General features: G+C 45.4%; 1 protein-coding gene across 2 annotated transcripts in view; it reads left to right on the top strand.

Annotated features, from left to right (window-relative positions):
- PLD5 (phospholipase D family member 5) overlaps window positions 1-22,867 on the top strand; it is a 117,190-nt gene that overhangs the window by 47,301 nt on the left and 47,022 nt on the right. Inside the window, exon 2 of one of the 2 annotated variants that reach the window (XM_036453598.2) lies at window positions 5,556-5,692. In XM_036453598.2, the coding sequence (XP_036309491.1) occupies window positions 5,556-5,692 (137 nt within the window). Of the gene's footprint in view, window positions 1-5,555; window positions 5,700-22,867 lie in introns of those variants that run through there. The other variant, XM_036453600.2, reaches the window with a different exon arrangement.

Below are 22,867 nucleotides of genomic sequence, written 5' to 3'. Positions count from 1 at the left end.
TGGTTCTGTTTTGTGGTGGGCACTATGAAACTACAAATAATTCTATTTGTTCTCAAGTCTATGTAAATCAAATCCTACGGTTACCCTGTCACAAACACCACCGACTAACCTTGCTCCTGTAATGTATTCCAAACCATTCTCCAAGCATGAATGGGCTTGAAGTCCCTCATTCATTTTCTCAGCAGCATCGATGGCAGGGGACAGGCTCTAAACATGAGAGAAAAACAGAGCTGAGACAGGCTGAAGCCTGTGTCGGAGAATATTCTATTATATGGAAAACAAATATGCCCCCTTTGTCCCCCTTTTAAAATATTTCTTTTAAATCGTTATGTTTTTCAACTCCAGTTGACATTCAATATTATTTTGTATTAATTTTGTGTCCAGTGTCCAGCTTAGTACTTAGATAATCCTATATTTTACAAAGCGTCCCCTCCAATATTTCCAGTACCCACCTGGCACCGTACATAGTTATTACAGTACTAGAGTCCCAATGCACGAAATTCGTGCACTGGGGAGGGTGTCCCTCAGCCCAGCCTGCACCCTCTCCAATCTGGGACCCCTCGGGGGATGGCCAACTGCAGGGTTAGGCCCGATCCACCTGCCGTGCAACATTCCTCTCACAATCCGGGACCACTGGTTCCTAACCGCTCACCTGCCTGCCTGATTGCCCCCTAACTGCTCCCTTGATGGCCTGATTGACACCTATCTGCTCCTCTCCCAGCTTGATTGCCCCCAACTACTCTCCCCTGGTGGCCTGATCACCCCCAAGGCTTTTATTAGTATAGATTATTGACTATATTTCCTGTCTGAGCTTTGCCCGCCTGAGGACATGGTTTTCCTGAGGGCGAAGTCAGGAATGACCTGAGCCGGTCTGACTGAGGGCAGACGGACGGGCGGCAGACCGCAGGTTGAAATGCTAAACCTTTATCTCTCCCTGCGACAGCACCACCGCAGCAGCAGACACATCATCCCTGTCATTTCCAACGTTCCAGTCCTTGAAATTAGCAGTTGCACCAGGTTCATTCTGACCTTGGCATCAAATAGTAGCTGCTTTGCAGGACTTCGCTCGTGGAAATGTTTTTGGAGCATATTCTTTATGTGCCAACAGAGGGAAATGGATATACAGATCAATCCTAAGAAGAGAGTGGATGTTAAAGAGCTCAGGCAGCCCGCCAGTGTGGCTCAGTGGTTGAGCGCCCACCTATGAACCAGGAGGTCATGGTCCCATTCCCAGTCAGGGCACATGCCTGGGTTGTGGGCTCGGTCAATGATTCCCTGTCCTCATTGATGTTTCTCTCTCTCTCCCTCTCCCTTCCTCTCTCTCTCTCTTTCTCTCTCTCTCTCTCTCTCTCTCTCTCTCTCTCTATATATATATATATATATATATATATATACACTCTCTCTATATATATATATATACACTCCATATATATATATATATACTCCATATATATATATACCCTATCATATACTCCATATATATATATACTCCATATATATATATATATATACTCCATATATATATATACTCCATATATATATATATATATATATATATATATATATATATATTTAAGTTGAAGCAGAGAACAAGGAAAGACACAGTTTTTAGGATATCTCGCCTTGTTTCTCTCTGCTGAGTACCAGCACTGTAAGGTTTTGTTGTTGTTCTGTTTCCAGTTGGCCAGAGTCTATCCTTATCTGGGCAGTTACTTTAATAATTTGTACTATTATTCCTAGGAAACTACGTCAGGCTTTTTAACACTCTAGCGAAGGTATAGAACTGCAGGTCGGCAACCTGCGGCTCTCGAGCCACATGCAGCTCTTTGGCCCCTTGAGTGTGGCTCTTCTACAAAACACCACGGCCTGGGCGAGGCTGCATTGAAGAAGTGGCATTAGAGGAAGTTTAAAAGAAATGGGGCTCTCCAAAGAAATGTCAGTCGTCGTCCTGTTGATGTTTGGCTCTGTGGACTGACGAGTTTGCCGACCACTGGTCTAGAGCAGATTTGAGGAGCCTTCTGCAGGGCACCAGGCTTGTGCTGTGGATGAGATTGTATCTCTCTGAGCTCAAAACAGGAGAAGGGCAGCCGACATCCAGGGTCGTGGGGCTCCCATCCATCCACAGAGCTCTGAAGGGGATGCTGATGTATTTTAGGGGCCACTGTTTATCTTCATCTCCCAGGAAACACAACGGACCACGGTAGAGAGAGCGGAACGGATGTCTGCTCTGCAAAGCAGACGGGCTTGCGTCTTATATCATTTTATAGTATTAAAAGGAAGGGCATTAAAAGTCAGAGTGGGGCATATCTATTTCGGTCTGCTGCCTGGGCACCGCTCAGAAACTCTTACGCTGATGTTTGTCCCTCTAAGAGCGCTTGAGGGGATTTTAAATTCTGGCACAGCGAGATGCTCATCGCCCTGTGGGGACTGTGGTAGACATTGTTTTAGATGGCGCATGTTACCACAGCAATGCCATAAATAACGTCTAAACAGGGTGAGCAGACATGGTACAGATGACTGGGTTTATGAAAACTGTTGGCGTAGGTCATTATAAGATGCACATTAAAATGCAAATGCTCACTTGATTAATTAGAAAATTAATGTGCATGCCAGGAGTCGAGAATTTAAAATCAGAGAATAATTATGTTTCCACACTTTAAAAGGTGTTTATTTACTGACACGGATGGGACACTCGTTGCCACTGCAGGTGGCCTGCCGATGGCCAGCTTTCCCCTCTTTCCAGGCTCCTGTTGTTAACCCTCCATCGACTTGAGGATTCACCCAACACCCCAGATTCCCCATGACATTTTAAAAAATATATTTTTTTATTGATTTCTTACAGAGCATAAGGGAGAGGGTTAGAGAGCCAGAAACATCCATGAGAGAGAAACATCGACCAGTTGCCTCCTGCACACCCCCTGCCAGAGATGTGCCCACAACCAAGATATATGCCCTTGACTGGAATCGAACCTGGGACCTTTCAGTCCGCAGGCCAACACTCTATCCACTGAGCCACACCGGTTTCGGCACCCATGACTTTTAATTGTCTTCCCTCCATCCCATCTCAGTCACTCCCAGCCATGATTACATCTTCGATGTTGTTATTAGCAGGACAGTGCTGGATCTACTCAGCTTTCAGCTCATGCGCAACATGACTGTGATTTTATTGTTCCTTCTGTCCACAAGCCTGTGCATCTCTATTTTAATTAGGTCTTTGATCTTTTATATACAAGGGAATGTTACTCAGCCATGAAAAAAAAATAAAGTCTTACCATTTGCAACGATGTGGATGGACCGAGAGGGTATTGTGCTAAGTGAAATAAGCCAGGACAGAGGAAGTCAGATGCCATACGATTTCACTTTTGTGTGGAACTCTATAAAACAAAGTACAGAAACAGATCATAGACACGGAGAATAAACCTGAGGGTTGCCAGATGGAATGGGGGTTGAGGAACTGGGTGAAAAAGACAAAGGGACTGCCCTAGCTCCGTGGTCGGCAAACTGTGGCTCATGAGCCACATGCGGCTCTTTCTCCCCTTGAGTGTGGCTCTTCCACAAAATACCATGGCCTGGGTGAGTCTATTTTGAAGAAGTGGTGTTAGAAGAAGTTTAAGTCTAAAAAACTTGGCTCTCAAAAGAAATTTCAATCGTTGTACTGGTGATATTTGGCTCTGTGGACTAATGAGTTTGCCAACCACTGCCCTAGCTGGTCATAGAGCATCAGCCTGCGGACAGAAGGGTCCTGGGTTTGATTCCAGTCAAGGGCACATGCTGAGCTTGCAGGCCCCATCCCCAGTGGGGGGACATGCAGGAGGCAGCTGATCCATGAGTCTCTTTCATCACTGATGTTTCTATCTCTCCCTCTCCCTTCCTCTCTGAAATCAATAAAAATGTATACTTTAAAAAATAAAATACATAGCAGACAACATGTCTTCTTTAACCGCTTCTGAGGGCAGCCTCCTCTTCAAACCAAAGCATATCCCCAGTAACCATGACTTGGGAACAGCCTGTGTCCTTCCCAGATGATTACATAAAGGCGCGGCACATATATACGATGGGACACTACTCGGCCATAAAAAAAAATGATGACATAAGTAATATTGGATTCTCTAGTCTTGGCGAGATTCTGCCTTCCTCACGATGCCCAAAATGCTAGAGTTAAGAGGAAAGTAGGCCGAAACCAGTTTGGCTCAGTGGTAGAGCGTTGGTCTGCGGACTGAAAGATCCCAGGTTCGATTCCGGTCAAGGGCATGTACTTTGGTTGCGGGCACATCCCCAGTATGGGGTGTGCAAGAGGCAGCTGGTCGATGTTTCTCTCTCATCAACGTTTCTAGCTCTCTATCTCTCTCCCTTCCTCTCTGTAAAAAATCAATAAAATATATTTTTTTTTTTTAAAAAAGAGGAAAGTAGTTAGCGGATTTTGTGTTTATGAAAATTGTCACAGTTTCCATTTAAAGATAAAAATAAACAAAAGGCAGAGACAGAAGCTTTTGTGGCAGTAGAGCAAAGAGAGAACTAAACGGAAAATCAAGAGGGAAAGAAATGCATAAAAAAATAAAACTTGCCCTAGCTGGTTTGACTCAGTGGATCGAGCGTCAGCCTGCAGAGTCCCAGGTTCGATTCCAGTTTGGGGGGCGGGGGTGGTGGTAGTCATAGCAGCAGCAAGAAAATATTATGGAGCCCCTTGGTGTTTCATTTTTAATGTGCGATCATGGATCTTGTAGTGAACTTTTCTTGACAGCTTTAAAAAAAAAAAAAAAAGAAAGAAAGATATCTTAGTTCTAGCTGGTTTGGCTCAGTGGATATAGTGTCGGCTGTGGACTGAAGGTCCAGGTGGATTGCAGTCAAGGGCGTGTAATTTGGTTGCAGCCTCCTGCCAGGCCCAGGCCCTGGTTGGGGCTCATGCAGGAGGCACCTAATCGATGTGTTTCTGCCACATCGATGTTTCTCTCCGTCTTCCCCTCTCCCTTTCACTCTCCCTAAAAATTAATGGAAAAATATCCTTGGGTGAGGATTAATAACAAACCAATCAATCAGTCAGTAAATGGATGACTTTTTAAGGAGAAAAACGATTTTTTAAATAGATATTTTGAGAGGGAGGGAGGGAGGGAGGGAGGGAGGGAGAGAGAGAGAGAGAGAGAGAGAGAGAGAGAGAGAGAGAGAGAGAGAGAGAGAGGAACATCAATGTGAAAGCAGAACATAGATGGACTGCCTCCTTCGTGATGGGTAGACCAGGAACCGAACCAGCAGCCCTCCAGTGCCTGGGACGATGCCGGCCAGCTGAGCCCCACCAGCCAGGGCCTGGCTGCTTTTGACGAGAAGGAAGAAGAGCTAGCTCATCTGGAAGTCTCGAGGCAGCGGTTGAATTATTGAGCAGGCTCTCCCGTACACGGTGTGGGCGTTGGAAGTCTGAGTTGAGGATTGAAGGAGCAGGGAGGGCTGAGGCATCTGCCCCAGAGCAGCCCTTCTCAGGCTGTGAGGGAAGGAACGGTTGCCCAGAGGGTTCTCCTGGCATCCGAGCATCTTCTCACCACCCCCCCTCCTCCTCTCCGCAGTCCCAGCAGAGGTGCATCGTGGTCTTCGCCCTGGTCTGCTGCTTCGCCATCCTCGTGGCCTTGATCTTCTCGGCCGTGGACATCATGGGAGAGGACGAGGACGGGCTCTCGGAAAAGAATTGCCAAAATAAATGTCGGTAAGAGGTAACAAACAAACATTCTCTCTCGGGGGGCGGGGGGGCCGAGAGAGCTGGGGGGGAGGGCCCGGGCAGTAGAGAGAGGTCACCCCCAGCCGCACGTGGTCCCCAGAGTTCTCCTCTGGGTCCGCCGAGACTCTTACTTTTTACAGAGAGGAAGAGAGAGGGATAGAGAGTTAGAAACATCGATGAGAGAAAAACATCGATCAGCTGCCTCCTGCACACCCCCCACTGGGGATATGCCCACACCCAAGGTACATGCCCTTGACCAGAATCCAACCTGGGACCCTTCGATCTGCAGGCCGATGATCTATCCACTGAGCCAAACCAGTTTCGGCTGGTCTGTGTTTCTGAAGACCTCTGCTTAATGAGGGTTCCGTCTGTTCCGTAATGGCCAAAAATGAGGACCCCGAATGGACAGGGGGCAGTGTGCTAATTGTCCCATCAAATGGAAGTTAAAAAAAAAAAAAATACATCATCTCATGCCCGACAGGTGTGGCTCAGTGGTTGAGCATCAACCTATGAACCAGGAGGTCACGGTTCGATTCCTAGTCAAGGGCACAGGTCCGGGTTGTGGTCTCGATCCCCAGCAGGGGGCGTGCAGGAGGCAGCCCATCAGTGATTCTCATCATGGATGCTTCTCTCTCTCCCCTCTCTCTCTTCCTCTCTGAAATCAATAAAAATACACATTTTTTAAAAAACCGAAGTCAACCACAAAATGACAGGTTCCTATGAATTAGCGCTGGTAATGAATTTTAATTATCATTTTCTCCCGTGGGAAGCACCGGTCTGAGTGCCTCTCCTTTCTGGCTTAAAATCAGCCACCCAGTGACGTGCGTGTGAGTTTTTATTCCTGACTTTCCTGCCTCGAGGGTCGAACGTCTGGCACCCACACACACAAAAAAAAATGTCTGGAAAAGGCCATTGGAGTTTGATTTCTTTGTAGTTCATGATATATTAGGATTTAGTTACCAGGCAACATTATATGGAGAAAGAACAAAGGGTACAGGAGAGAAGTCAGTACACGTTATAGATTTATTCCTTCGTGTTCAGAAGGTGTCCCTCAGTATATTCACTTCCCAGACTGGGTCTGGGAGAAAAATGATATTAGGATCACAAAAGCAATAGAACAGTAGCGATGGTCATTCCCTTCTCCCTAGAAGCTCCCAAAGCAATGTGGACAGGGGACCAGTGGCCCTCTCACTTCACCCTACAATGAATACTGCTGGTGCCCTAGCTGGTGTGGCTCAGTGGCTAGAGCGTCAGCCTGTGGAGTGAAGGATCCCGGGTTCGATTCCGGTCAAGGGCACATGCCCAGGTTGCGGGCTCGGTCCCCAGGAGTGGGTTTGCAGGAAGCAGCCAATCGATGATTTTCTCTCCTTATTGATGTTTCTTTCACCCTCCGAAATCAATAAAAATATACTTATAAAAAAAAAGGCCTACCAAGCAATATGTAAAATATGAATCCTCTCCTTTTCTTTTCAGAATCAGAATCCCCCTCCTCCCTTCACAGCTGACTTTATATATATATATATATATATATATATATATATATATATATATATATATATAATCGATTTTTTTACAGAGAAGAAAGAAAAGGGATGGAGAGTTAGAAACATCGATGAGAGAGAAACATCAATCAGCTGCCTCCTGTACACACCCCCTACTGGGGATGTGCCCGCAACCAAGGTACATGCCCTTGACCGGAATCGAACCCGGGACCTTTCAGTCCGCAGGCCGATGCTCTGTCCACTGAGCCACACCGGTTTCGGCACATAGCTGACTTTCTCTTCCTCCCAAGTGCTCTTCACTTCTCCTGAATCACCTTCCTCCTGATTATAGCTGTGGGGTAGACAAGCACCAAGCACCTGAGAAGGGGGGGGTATTTATTCGGAGCTTGCTATCACAAGGCGGTCAGCCACTGTCCCCTGCATCTGGCACAGTCCCAAAGGCAGGCAGGGGAGAGGGAGACCGTTATGGCAGCAAAAAGGGAAGGTTCTGGTGGCCCGATGGGAGGCTATTGGTGGGAGGAAGCAGGAGGCCTGCCCATCACTCGCAGCAGCGTGGCATCCTGGGTGTTTGACCCTGGTTGGTCCCAGGTCGGAAGTGGAGATGGAAATTAGGGAAGCCAGCACTTGCTCAGCAAGCCAGGGCCATCTGGGTGCTCGAAGTCACGGCTCATCCCCCTAGAGCAGTGTTTCCCAAAGTGTGACACGTGTACCCCCAGGGGTACGGGGAGAGTCTGGTGAGGGTACGCGTTGCACCGGAGTTTGGTGGGGATATGCACTGCACCGTGCTTAGCTGCGCCTAATTCTACGTTCTCATGAGTACCAGGGGTACTCAGCGTTACAGAAATTATAGAAGGGGTACACACATGTCAAAAGTTTGGGAAACACTGCCCTAGAGGATGGCGAGGGAAAGCAAAGCCTGACTCGGAGCAGGCTGGCTTTTCTGGGCTGGTGGTTGTCTGTCAGAGGTTGGCTTCCTGGACAAGTTGCTTCCTGGACAAGTTGCTTTACTTTGTGGTCAGAGTCCTGTTTTCTATGCACTAGAGGCCCGGCGCATGAAATTTGTGCAAGGGGCTCGGCCCTCGCAGACCAGGCTTCATCGGGAAGGCCGTCCGGACGGTCGCTCGGCTGTCCGGTCTCATTAGCATATGATGCTTTTATTATGCTGGATGGTCCGGTCCATCGGCACCTGCAGCCTCGCAGTTTCTGGAAGAGCCTCCTGGGCCCCAGGCCCTCCTTCTGTTTTCGTGTTCAGTGTTTTCGTTTTCTTGTTACCCCCTCGCTCCCTCCGGCAGCATCCTCTGTCCTCCCGGGAACTTTGGCTTCAGCCTCCACTGCCAGTTCACAGACTGGCCGACTCCTGGCTCCACCCATCCTCTCTGGGGGCAGCCTGGCCATCGCTCCAGCCCCTCCACAGAGAGCGAGTTCCTCAGTTCTGCAGTCCTAGGACCCTTTTGGCAGGGATGCCCCTGGGAAGAGAGGGGACATGATTTGGGGGTGCACCCCAGGGCGTATGCCTACAAGGGGATAGACCAGGAGAGGACTCGCCCACCTGAAGATGTTCTGCCCAGCCTGCCAGACCCAACACAGCCCTCTGTGCAGAATGCCATCCACCACCCACTCCTTTCCTGGCCCTGATGTCCCGAGATCCACCTCAAGGTGGCGCCAGTGAGCAGGTGCTGCTCAGCTTCCAGTTACCCTCTCCTTGGCCTCTGGCTTTCTGGTTTTTCTTTGTTTGTTTGTTTCTTAATATATTTTTTTTATAGATAAGGAGTTAGAAACATCAATGAGAGAGAATCATCTATCAGGTGCCTCTTGCACACCCCCTACTGGAGATGTGCCCGCAACCAAGGCACATGCCCTTGACCGGAATTGAACCCGGGACCTTTCAGTCCGCAGGCCGACGCTCTATCCACTGAGCCACACCGGTTTCGGCACCTCCGGGCTTTCTGTTCCTGCCTTTCTCCTTAAGGTGTCCTGATCATAGAGTGTGCCGCCCGCCCGCTGAGATCTGATAGCTGTGAAGCTACAGTTACACTCCCTCTGCGTTTGCAGCTCTTCCCACTCACCGGACCCGACAGGACATAAACTCTGTCAGTGGCTTCTCTCTGTTTTGACAGCCTCTCCCCAAGGTTTCTACCTCGGGCTCGCTCTCCGAAATACATTAATTCAGCTTATCTCTGCTACTCCCAAGTCACACCGCCAGCTCAGTCTTTCCCCAACATTTATATCTTTCTATTAATAAAAAAAAAAAAAAAAAAAAAAAAAAAAAACTACCTTCTGCCCGGCCGGTGTGGTTCAGTGGTTGCGCTTCGAGCCAAGGACCAAGAGGCCACTGGTTCATTCCCCCCTGATCAGGGCACATGCCCAGGTTGTGGGCTCGATCTTTAGGGTGGGGTGTGCAGGAGGCAGCTGATTGATGATTCTCTTTCATCCTTGATGTTTCTTTCCCTCTTTCTTCCTCTCCAAAATCAATTTTAAAAATAAAGTAAAATAAAACTGGCAGGTGAGAGTGTACTGGAGCGCAGGATATTTGCATAATCTCAAGATCTATCCGTATAAAGTACTTTTTAGTTACAACAGGGAAGTTGTGCCCATAACCCGTGCATGTGCTCTGACCAGGAATCAAATCAGTGACCTCTTGGTTCAACCACTGAGCCACACCAGTCAGGCCAATAATGTTTAATGGGCAATAATTTCCATGTAAAAACAAGTATCTACTACAGGATTAATACTGTTCGTTGAGATACTGTGTGTTTTCCAGATCAATGTATTATCCCTCCATAAAGGAAATGCACTTTTGGGAAATAATGGGATTATAAGAGAGGAGGGTGAAGTTAATAGATTACTTACAGACTATCCTATGAAAACTAGTTAGAAAAAGAAAGCTGCTGAAGAATTGCTAAAATGAAATAGTATAACTAACGTGATTTTTTTTTTCTAACATTGCATGAATAACTTTTCATAATAATGGGGAATGGAAGACAAAAGCTTAATTTTACATGAAGGAAAACAGAAGTCCTCAAACATTTAAACTCAGATATGTATATTCTTCCGAACTGTATTCTCACATGAAATGACACGTATGAGCGTATCTGCCCATTGAGCCAAGTAAAATTCAAATTTCCTGAATTACAAGACACTTGATTAGCTTAGTACCCTGAAAGTATTGTTTCTATTCCCATAGCTAAAATCTCAAAGGTTATTAGCTTTCTTAATATATTTTTAAAATTGATTTCAGAGAGGAAGGGAGAGAGAGAGAAACATCAGTGATGAGAAAGAATCATTGATCGGCTGCCTCCTGCACACCCCTACTGGGGGTCAAGCCTGCAACCTAGACATGTGCCGGTGACTGGAATTGAACCCAGGACCTTTTAGTCCACAGGCCCGATGCTCTGTCCACTGAGCCAAACCGGCTAGGGCCCAAAGATTCTTTTAAAGATAATATTTTATCTTTAGCGTTTAATGTTCAAAAGGGGGAAATGTGAGCAATCATGACACTTCCTAATGGTCCATAATTACCACTTGAGGAAGCAGCAGAAGCTAATTATCATTAATTCTAATGAAACATATATGATTAATGATGTTGACATTTCCTGTCACCAGGTTTATTCTCTCTCTCTCTTTCTTTTTTTTTTTAAATATATTTTATTGATTTTTTTTTTTCAGAGAGGAAGAGAGAGGGATAGAGAGTGAGAAACATCGATGAGAGAGAATCATTGATCAGCTGCCTCTTGCATACCTTGTACTGGTGATGTGCCCACAACCAAGGCACATGCCCTTGACCGGAATCGAACCCGGGACCTTTCAGTCCGCAGGCTGACGCTCTATCCACTGACCCAAACCGGTTTCGGCAGCCAGGTTTGTTCTCTTTAAAAAAGCTTATTGGAGTGTGGGATATATTTTTCAAAGAGTTCACGGAACCCGGCCGGGCACATGCCCGCTGATGATCACAAATGGTGCTGAGGACAGAGAGCACAGCTGGCCTTTCCCCGGAGAGCCTGTTTCTGCCATGCTGGCCTGAAGGACCTCCCACAGGGACACAGCTGCCCTTTAGCCTGAGGCAAGCGGGACATTGACGGAGGGAGTGAAGAGGGAAAAGTACGTCTAGGTGCCCTGGCTAGCATGGATTAGTAGTTGAGTGTTGACCTATGAATCAGCAGGTCATGGTTAGCTTCCCGGTTAGGGCACATGCCCGGGGTGTGGGCTCCATCCCCAATGTGGGGCGTGCAGGAGGCAGCTGATCAATGATTCTCTCTCTCATCATTGATGTTTCTATCTCTCTCTCCCCTTTCTGAAATCAGTAAAAATATATTTTTTTAAAAGATGCCGCATTACTTGTTTTCTCCACTCTTGCCAACATGGTAGTATACACCGAGTGGCCAGATTATTATTATCTCTGAGTGCATAATAATCTGGCCACTCAGTGTGTGTGTATGTACACACACACACACACACACACACACACACACACACACACATATATATATTCAGAGGCCTGGTGCATGAATTTGTGCATGGATTGGGTACAGGCAGCCTGGCCAGGGGAAGGGGACATGGGCAGTTGGCCAGCCTGCCTACTGGTTGAACTCTTGGTCGAGGGAACAATTTGCATATTAGCCTTTTATCGTATAGAATATACACTGAGTGGCCAGATTATTATGTGTTCATAGATCAGCATAATCTGGCCACTCAGTGTATCGTCAAATCCTTTATCTTTGCCAATCTGATGATGAAAAGGTGGTGTCTTATTGTTTGGTTGTTTTTATCCATTATGTGTCAGGTTGAAACTCTTCCCCCATGTTTCTGAGCTGCGTCTACTCTTCCATCTGTGACTTGCCTGTCCATGTCTTTTATATGGACATGGTTAGGAAACGGGTGGCTCGGGAGAGGACCAAACACCGGAAAGTATCTGAGAGCAATACAATTATCATTATCATAACAGTAACACAATCAGTGCCATCCCGCAGAGCCCGTCTGTCTTATCGGAGAGGTAGCGTGAGATTTTTGAGCCTCTCTTTTCCACTGAATTAGAGATAATCATTGTAGGAGCTATTCACTGGTCACGGTTCCTGTGTTTTGCTTTTATAGAGCACGGAACATTGATTACCCGTGCATCCATAAGGCGAGCTCCCACTGTAATCTCTTTGCATCAATAATAGGGACATCCACGGCGCGGGATGAGCCAAGCTTGTCCCGTGTTGTAAATGAAGTTCTTCATCCTGAGCTCGCTTTGGGGAATGGTGCAGGCTGGGCTCTTTGCTTCCCCAGCTCTGAGGCAGATGCTTTCTTGTCTTGCTAATAGCTGAGGGGAGAGCGGGCCAGCTATTCTGTTTTCATTGGATCATCACATGACCCTGGCATCCAGGTCTTATTAGTGAAGGGACGTGGAACTAGACTTGCAGGTGGGGGTTGGCTGTGACCCATCATCACAAATGACTATGCTTATACATTATTTCATTGTATTGTTACATCTGTCGCTTTCCATATACCTACAATATGCCTACAATAAGGTGCCTGTCGGAAGCCAGTTCCAGCATGTCATATTACCAAGAGTTTCATCAAAAGGCTGATGGAACTTGGGGACTCAACAAGGACTGAGTCACATATGTTATCACCTGTTGGGAATGGCTGAAGGCACTTCCCCCAAACCTGAATAGGTTGACTGTTTGCTGCCGGACAGCTCAGGGCATCTTAATCTACATGTTACTGCCTCCTATTGGCCAATCACCTGAACAGCTGTAGGCTATTCCCCATTCTGACAGTGCTTCTGTATGAAATCCTACTCTTTGAAGTGTATATTTCCACCTTGACTTAGGACAATTTGTGTTAATAAAAAGCAAGGGGTCCTGAGACAAGGAGAACTTGGCTCCTTCAGCTAGGCTCCTCTGACCCCCAGTGCCTTTCAAAATTATCTTTCGTCTCTGGACTCTTATTTAATCTAAGCACAGCCTTTCTCCAGATTACTAAACCCTTCTTAATGTTGGAACAAGAGCCCCAGCAGGCGCCAAATGTTATCTCACTGATTCTTTTTTTAACTTATTTTTGTTTTCTAATCTTTTTTTTTAATTTTATTGTTGACGCTATTAGATGTGTCCCCCTTTCCTCCCATTTGCTCATCTCCACTGGGTCCCAGTCCCCTATCCCCTTCCCTCAGGCCATCAGCACACTGCTGTCTGTGTCCATGGGTTCTGTATGTATGTTCTTTGGTTAATCCCTTTACCTAATCCCTAGTCAACCTCCCCTTCTTTTCCCCGACACCTTTCAGTCTGTCCTGGTATCCATGCCGCTCTTCCTATTTTGCTCATCAGTTTATTTTGGTCACTAGATACAATAAAGCAGACATTTTTATTTTCCAGATGAAATGATAGATTCAAAATTATTTTTTTAAATATATTCTTGTGGTCCTAACCGGTGATGAGAGAGAATCATGGATTGGCTGCCTCCTGCATGCCCCCTACTGGGGTTGGAGCCTACAACCCGGACATGTGCCCTTGACCATAATCTGTCTGGGGACTCTTCAGTCCATAGGCTGATGCTCTAACCACTGAGCCAAACTGGCTAGGGCTCAAAATGATGGCTTTTACTACAAAAAAAAAAAAAAAGCAGCCACTCCAAATGGTTTCTTGTTTAGTTAGTTATTTATAACCAACTACCCAGTTACATCTTTAGTCCTTGATGGGGCTTTTAATATGAGGGAAAGCATGCTTGTCTGGAGTATGGACATTTTGGGATAAAAGAACTCACATTAGGAAAGTTAAAACTCCAAATATGCTGATCTCTGTACACCGGCTTCTACCAATTATGCTGCATGCCGGAGCTCATTACCTTGTATCTTTCAGACAGATGGTTCTTGGCCTCCTATTAAATTTGAAATATGCACATCCGATGAACACTTTCGGGGAGTCAGCATCTTTGAGAGGCCCCGTCTTGTTTTATTATTCTGTTAACTCCATTTAAAGCTATTAACAAATACCGCGAGGTCGTGAGAACATTGCTGTTCAAGTGCTTTAATACAGAGAATTACAGCTCGCTATGTTTCAAGTTTAAAACAATAGACACTGGAGAAGTGTAATTTATTATTTTATAGACTCCCATGGAAACATTACTAAATTAGATGAGTGAGCCCACCGGTTTGACTCAGTGGTTGAGCGTCAAACCATGAACACGGAGGTCACAGTTCGATTCCCAGTCAGGGCACATGCCTGGGTTGCGGGCTCGATCCCCCCAGTGCAGGGTGTGAGGCAGCCGATCAATGATTCTCTCTCTCTCCCTTCTTCTCTGAAATCAATAAACATACATGCACATATAAATTAAATGAGCTATGTAAAGTCAATTTCTTTAAATTTGTATAAAAAATGGAAGGTGATATCTAACAACCAAAAGAGAATATAAGCAAATGCCATTAAAAAAAAAATATGTACAAAATTTCAAGCAGAGGATGGGCTGTACTTTTTTAGTTTTGTCTTTTTTTAAAATATATATTTTATTGATTGTTTACAGAGAGAAAGGGAGAGGGATAGAGAGAGAATCATCGACTAGCTGCCTCCTGCACACCCCCTACCGGGGATGTGCCCGCAACCAATATACATGCCCTTAACTGGAATCGAACGTGGGACTTTTCCGTCCGCAGACCGGCTAGTTTTGTCTTTTCAAGCCAGAAAAGGGATGGGGAAGAATAAACATTAGTCTAACATCAGTGTATGTCAAGAACCGTAAATAGCTGAAACCGGTTTGGCTCAGTGGTAGAGCGTCGGTCTGCGGACGGAAAGGTCCCAGGTTCGATTCCGGTCAAGGGCATGTACATTGGTTGCGGGCACATCGCCGGTAAGGGGTGTGCAAGAGGCAGCTAGTCGATGTTTCTCTCTCATCGACGTTTCTAGCTCTCTATCTCTCTCCCTTCCTCCTCTCTGTAAAATATCAATAAAATATATATATTTTTTTATATATATATATATATATATATATATCTTTATTTTAAAGAATCGTAAATAAACATCTTTTCACATCATGATTAGGCTGAGAGACGTTACATGACTTATTCTAACGCAAACCAAGCAGGATCGCTGCCAAGCTGGGATCCGGTCCTCACCCTAGGATTCCAGCATCACCCCCATCTTTCCAGCCAGGGAAGAACAATTTTGAGCTCCCACACTCCTGTCTTCAGTTTGCAAGTACTTAGCAGAGAGCGTTGTCTCTCAAAAACCAGTAGAAGCCCTTTCCTGCAAACATTTGAAAAACCAGGCCATGGCCCTAGCCAGTGTGGCTCAGTGGATAGAGCGTCAGCCTATGGACTGAAGGGTCCCAGGTTCGATTTCTGTCAAGGGCCCATGCCCGGTTTGTGGGTTTGATCCTCAGTAGGGGAGGTGCAGGAGGCAGCCGATCCATGATTCTCTCTCGTCATTGATGTTTCTATCTCTCTCCCTCTCCCTTCCTCTCTGAAATCAATAAAAAAATATATTTGGGGGAAAAAACAGGTCATGAACAATATGGGTAATTTGATTTCTGGTCAGAAATACGACGTGACTTAAACATCATCAGATCTCTGGCTTATATTTGCCTCTCGAGGATATTTCAAGAGTTCCAGAAAGTTCTGAGAGCTGTAGGATTGACAGGTCAGGGGTGCAGCTCCCTAAAGTGTAGGGTGTGTGTGTGTGTGTGTGTGTGTGTGTGTGTGTGAATTCTGCCAGTTGGTCCCTGTAACTCTGGCTACCCCAAGATACACAAGCCTTGAGCCCAGTGTAAGGTACATTGTAAGACCTGTGCAAGCTACAGCAAGGGTGGGCTCTGTGGAGACCTGAGGCCATGCTTGTCAGCAGGAAAGGATTCAAGTGTATTATTTTTTTTCACAGACTGAACCGTCCTCCTGTTTGGAGTCTGCCCACAGGCCATGACTTGGATCCTTCCTTCCCAATTAGAGCAACTGGGTGTGTAACAGAAGTTCACTCAGAACGTAGGGAAGGTTGGAAAAATGAGAAACTAGAGTATTTTCTTTACACACACACACACACACACACACACACACACACACACAGTGTCTAGATCATCATGATCTCTGAACGCATAATAATCTGGCCACTCAATGTATATCCTATATAATAAAAGGCTAATATGCAAATTGTCCCTCGACCAGGAATTTGACTGGCAAACAGGCCAGCCAACTGCCCATGTCCCCTCCCCCTGGCCAGGCTGGCCCAACCCCACCCATGCATGCATTCATGCACAGAGCCACTCAGTATATATATATATATATATATATATATATATATATATATATATATATATATATACTGATATTTTGGGTTCAGAGATCATAATAATCTGGCCTCTCAGTATGTGTGTGTGTGTGTTTGTGTGTGTGTGTGTGTGTGTGTGTATTTTTTTTTTTTTTTCAGAGAGGAAGGGAAAGGGAGAGATAGAAACATTAACAAATGAGAGAGAATCATTGATCAGCTGTCTCCTGCACACCCCCTACTGGGGATGAGCCTGCAAACATGACATGTACCCTGACCGGGAATCGAACCATGACCTCCTGGTTCATAGGTCATTGCTCAACCACTGAGCCACACCGGCCTGGCTGTTTTCTTGTATCAGGAGCATTTGGGAGGATTTCCTAGACCTGTGTGTTGTTTTCTTGCTTTATGCTCTGTAAATGTCTCATGGCCACTAAGTATGCACTCCACAGATGCACTTTCTTTGTTTTCAGCAAAGAGTCATTTGAGAGTCACTTTTGCTTCGCATGCAAATTAGCTTTTTAACGGAAATGCCTTTGATCATTGTAATGAGAGCATCTTGCTTTCGAGTCACCTGACCCCGCATTATTTGGATTTATCCCGAGTCTTGCTGCCACCATTGGCTCTCATTTGCCTAATGGTCTTGTCGAGGCTGTGGATCGCTTTGTGGAGAGGGCGAGGAGGGGGGCTCAAATTGATCATGCTCCCTTCTGCCTTTGTCCCATTTTCTTTTCCCCCCTCACGCCTCTGGGGAAGATAGAGATTTTAATGCTAAAGTGCCAGGACCCGACTCTGTGGGGAGGTACTCTCTCTCTTTGTCGGAAACATAATGATCTCCCAGTCTCTGCCTCGCGCCCGCTGCGTGTGTCAGCTTCGCTTCTTTATGCCGAGTCCTGCGTGGCCCTCCCGCTCCCTCCTCGCTGCCGTCATCCGCTTCTGGCCAGCTGGGAGGCCTGACCCCGTGTGCAGAGCTGGTGAAGTGTGGCAGTGCTGGGAGAGTGGAAACCTTATAAGAATGCAAATTGCCTTTCCCCACTGTTCCGCTGCGAGCAGAAACACCGTCTTAATGCGCTCTCCTGCTGAGTGAGGGTTTTAGAGCTGACAGGCTCACGTGTGGGATTCTGAGAGGGCCCAGCAGAAGCCACACCTGAGGAATTGGGGAAGAATTCCAGGTCCTGACAGCAATCTGAGTGCCCTTCCTTGCCCAGATCATTCCGGGTGAGGGTCAGGAAGGCGTGTGAACTCCGTGGAGTGCCCTCTGGCACTTTGGTGGCCGGTGTGGGCGTGGGATTCTGTGTGGAAGACCTGCCGTTAGCCATGCACTGCCAGCTTCCTATGGGTAAATTGAGCAAAACGGCTGTCAGGTGCCACCTTTAGGACTGCAAGAGCCCTCACCGGTTTGACTCAGTGGATAGTGTCGGCCTGTGGACTGAAGAGTCCTGGGTTCGATCCCAGTCAATGCCACGTACCTCAGACCTCGGTTGCAGGCTCAGTCCCCAGCCCTGGGCCAGGAGGCAACCCATCAATGTGTCTCTCACATCGATGTTTCTCTCTCTGTCTCTCCCCTTTCCTCCACTCTCTCTAAAAATCAGTGGAAAATATCCTCAGGGGAGGATTAACAAAAAACAAAACTACAAAAGAACACTAAATTAAAGGGATGGTAGTGAGATAACAGGACATAAATCGACCAGCCTCAGCTTTGCAAACCACATTCGTGGTCTTTGCATGTGCAGTTCATGAAGTAAAAGAGCCCCCCCCCATACTAATGATCATACTAATGTCATCAACAGCCAACCAGGGCTTTTTTCTTATCTGTTTTTTTAATTAACGAATAAGGCATTTCTTTTTAGCTTTCTGTTATTCAAAATAATAAGAGATTTTGTTAATTAAAATAACAATAACGGCACCCTGGTCTGGTGGCTCTCTCCCTCTCTCTTCCTCCCTCTCTCCATCCCTCCCCTTTTCTCTCTTTCCCTCCCTCTCTCTCTAAAATAAATACATATATCCTCTGGTGAGGTTTAAAAAAAAAAGTGGCAATCATATTTATTTATTCAACAAGTATTTATTGAGCACTTACTAAACGTCAAGCATAGTTAGGCATTGCTCATTGGGAAGGGGGTGTTGACAGAGAGAGACTGAGATTGATTACTGACCTGGGGGAAGCTATTAGATTCTAGAGGGCTATTCTCAGTCTTTCTATCCCAGCCTCATTTAGGGCTGGTTCACAGACGTCAGGACCAGAGTCAGAGCCGGTCGTGACCAAACGTTGGTCTGTCTACAGCCGTGGTCGGCAAACTGTGGCTCTTGAGCCACATGCAGCTCTTTGTCCCCTTGAGTGTGGCTCTTTCTCAAAATACCATGTGCGGGCACACACGTACAGTGCTATTGAAGGAGTACCCTAATTAAGCTAATAACAATGTACCTATCTATATAATTTAAGTTCAAAAGAAATTCCAATCGTTGTACTGTTGATATTTGGCTCTGTTGATTAAGGAGTTTGCCGACTACTGATCTATGGCATCTTGTCAGGTGCTCAGATTGTACGCTGACTATTCAGGTGTTACTATGAAGGGTTCCTGGAAGTGGAATGTGCTTGTCAGCACCCTCACTCCTGAAGTTTCTGTCCCCTGGGCCCAGCTGTCTCAGCACTCTCTCCCCATCCATTAACCACAATGCTTCCGTTTTCATCGATAGGCATAGGTCTGTGTATACATTTCAAATGTGCTTGGAAATTTGTTCACAAGTTAGACATTGAGCTACACTTCTTATGCTGCTCAACATGAACCCCCAGTTGAAGCATTTTTTTTTAATATCTCTAGCTTGTTTAGCTCAGTGGCTAGAGTGTCAGCCTGCAGACTGAAGGGTTCCTGGGTTCAATTCCTCTCCTAAATCCTCTCCGTGACGAATGTCTTTGGCTAGTATTCATAATGGCACTTGTCCCAGAGACATCTCATGATTGCTCCAGAATAGAGAAAGGAGTTTATTTTGAACAGGGAACATGGCCAAGTTATTTTTTGAAATGAGATTCTTAGCCATGGACCTTTTTTTTTTTAAGTACCTCTGACCTAGTTCATACTATCACCAGAAGCAGAACTAACAGAGAACATGGCTCTTGTCTCATGAGATTGACAAGTGAACAAGACATACAAGTTTTTAAAAGCAAATGAGAGTTCGTTCTGAGATGAGAGAGCCGACTTCCATTGAGGCTCTCTTTATAACTGCTACAATAAGAGAAGTAGAGGGACTTCTATTTTTCCGGAGGGAAAGATTGGACATATTCTTGAATGTGTCCCAATTTTAGGTTCTTATAAAAAAAAAAATAAAGTGTGGATGTTACCTAAATGTTAATAAGAGTAGCATTCTAAGCAGAGATATAACATGTCATGGAATGAGAAATGCTAAATCTGAGAAGAAGCTACTAGTAAAAAGCCATCTTATCCAAGGTCTTCCAATCACAGGAGACCTTGTGTCCAGTCTTTTTTTTTGTCTTTTTTCTTTTTTAATATACTGTATTGATTTTTTTTTTTTACAGAGAGAAAGGGAGAGGGATAGAAAGCTAGAAACATCACCAGCTGCCTCCTGCACACCTCCCCACCGGGGATGTGCCCACAGCCAATGTACATGCCCTTGACCGGAATCGAACCTGGGACCGGACCCCACGGTCCACAGACTGATGCTCTATCCACTGAACCAAACCGGTTTCGGCTATTCTATTAAGTTTTGCGGGAAGAGGAGCAAGAGGTTCTCAATGGCCTCCCCAGGAAGATACTCAGGAGACAGAAGCCCCATATGTGTGTCCATCCTTGTAGAGCACATGTGTCAAACACAAGGCCCACGGGCCAAATCTGTCCCGCCAGGCCTCGCAATGTGGCCCGCACCGCGCTGTCATCACTGCACTCTGCTGCATTTCCATCACAATGACAGTTTATGACTGTTCAGTAAACCATTCGGCCCTCGATTTAGGCTGGATTTTAGATTTTGGCCCCTTCTCTGATTGAGTTTGACACCCCTATTGTAGAGGGAAGAGAAGGAGGCAGATGCCAAAGGCATGTACTGTCAGCTCACAGCGTGTTTAGGGACCACGAGACCAGGCTGGCTCTGCCTGCACTGGAGCCTCCAGGACTTGAGAATATGCTGTTATAATCGGCATTACCGACATGTCCCGGCCACACAGACCCGTTCGCAGCTCCCGCTGAGGGTGACTTTTGGCTGCAAACAATGAATCCCAGAACCAAATGAGCTTTGGCATTTAAGTGTGGACGCTAAAAAGAACCGTTGAGTGTACTGTCACCCGGATTCAAATTTCACGTGGCACTTGCTTTTTACTGTGTGCCTGTATTCTCGGTGACCTTCTCCAGGTAACATAGTCTTCTGTACTCTAAGAATAAAAAAGTAAAATCCAGTAGATTCTGTATTCCTCTCCGACAGGAGCTTGCTCAGAGTATCATGTTGAACAATAGTCAGAGCCTCGGGAATTCCCACCCTTACACTTGATCAGAAAGGACTGGTTGAATTCCAATTAGAGAACCCTGGAGGGAATAAAATCAGGGGAAGGAATTTTAGATACTTAAAAGTGATGAATTGCATTAGAACTTCCCAGTAGTCATAGTTTCAAAACATTAAGATGTTTAGAACTTAATGATTAGCAGTGTGTTTTTAAAAATCATTTTATCATTTTGCCAAAACCAGTTTGGCTCAGTGGATAGAGCATCGGCCTGCGGACTGAAAGGTCCCGGGTTCGATTCCGGTCAAGGGCATGTACCTTGGTTACAGGCACATCCCCAGTAGGGGGTGTGCAGGAGGCAGCTCATCTGTTTCTCTCTCATCGATGTTTCTAACTCTCTAGTCCTCTCCCTTCTCCTTTCTGTAAAAAAATCAATAAAATATATATATTAAATTTTAAAAAATCATTTTACCATTTAAACTGAGAGCACATTGTTTATATTTAACTATAGTGTCACTGTATCAGCAAATTAATCTTTCAATATTTTTTAAATTTTTATTTATTGATTTGAGTGAGAGACAGATTTGTTGTTCCACTTATTTATACATTCATTGGTTGTTTCCTGTATGTGCCCTGATGTGGATCAAACCTGCAACCTTGGCATATAGAGACGATGCTCTAACTGTGCTAACCAGCCCAGGCCAACTTATTTCTGATATTATATCTACCTAATAAAAGAGTAAGATGCAAATTGAACATACCTTTGTGATGTCCACCAGCCAATCAGGAGTGAGTATGCAAATTAACCCAACAAAGATGGCGGGTTAATTTGCCTATGCAGGTGCTGAGAGGCCAGGGGTGGGGTGGGACGCTTGCGTTGTCATCATGGTGACAATGCAGGCGTTTTGCACCACCCCAGCCATTCCGGGCCTATGGGCAGCATGAGAAGGTGGAAAGGCAGCTGCAGGACAGAGCCACTCAGGCAGCCAGAGGAAGGAAGGCCAGTTCATACATCGAGCCTCTAGTATAAAGCTATTTATACATATGCATATTTACAACTTGTGATTTTTTTTTAAGTTTAAATAGTTTTCTGAGTTTCGATACATCTACAACTTAGAATCTTAACTGTTGTAGGGACCTCATGGTTTCATAGGAGAAGTTGTTTTCAAAGAAAAAACTTGAGTAAAAGACAGACTTTGGCCTAGAAGCAAGTTCCGATGACCTAGTTCAGCATTCCTTTTCCTAAAGCCTCATGTCTCCTCCACACATTCTAATTATGTCTTATGAATTTTTAAACTTCCGAGATTAGAGTATGGCAAGATTGAAGTTTTTCATAGACTGGTGGTAATGAGAGCAAATATAAATTAGAAGGTGATTTGGAAGTGAATCAGGAGCCTAAATTTATAGCTCCTGGGATGCTACTTAAATTAAAAAGTTAATTATAATGTGAATATGAAGGAAAAGTTTATTGCTCATTATTTAAAATATTTACATATTTAAAAGGAACTTCATAGAATACTTTAATGTTCATTTTTCTTGCATCTATAATACCTAATGACTCTTATACTTTATAATAGAGTTCATAAGTTTTAAAATATATTGAAATCCATCAGGAGTTCAAGGTGAGAAATTATACCCCTCAGAGCAGTAAACGCTCTTTGAAAGGATGGATAACAGCTGCTGGAGAAAAGAAACGCTAGATTTGGCTAATTAATGTGGTCCTTTCAGGATTAAAAACCCACCAATGACCCAGCGGGTGTTGCTCAGTGGTCACGGGTTTGATTCCCAGTCAGGGCACATGCCTGGATTGCGGGCTCAATCCCTGGGTAGGGGGCATGTAGGGCTGCTGATAGATGATGATGATTCTCTCTCATCATTGATGTTTCTCTGTATGAAATCATAAAAAGATATTTTTTAAAAATCCATTAATGTGGATTATAGACAGTTATTGGTAGAAGTAATAAATATGTTTTATTAGCCCTAGCCG

This window comes from Pipistrellus kuhlii, unplaced genomic scaffold, assembly GCF_014108245.1.
Source record: "Pipistrellus kuhlii isolate mPipKuh1 unplaced genomic scaffold, mPipKuh1.p scaffold_m20_p_25, whole genome shotgun sequence".
Taxonomy (NCBI): domain Eukaryota; kingdom Metazoa; phylum Chordata; class Mammalia; order Chiroptera; family Vespertilionidae; genus Pipistrellus; species Pipistrellus kuhlii.
The sequence above is the reverse complement of the archived record's forward strand: the minus strand, read 5'-3'. Positions and strand labels throughout refer to the sequence as shown.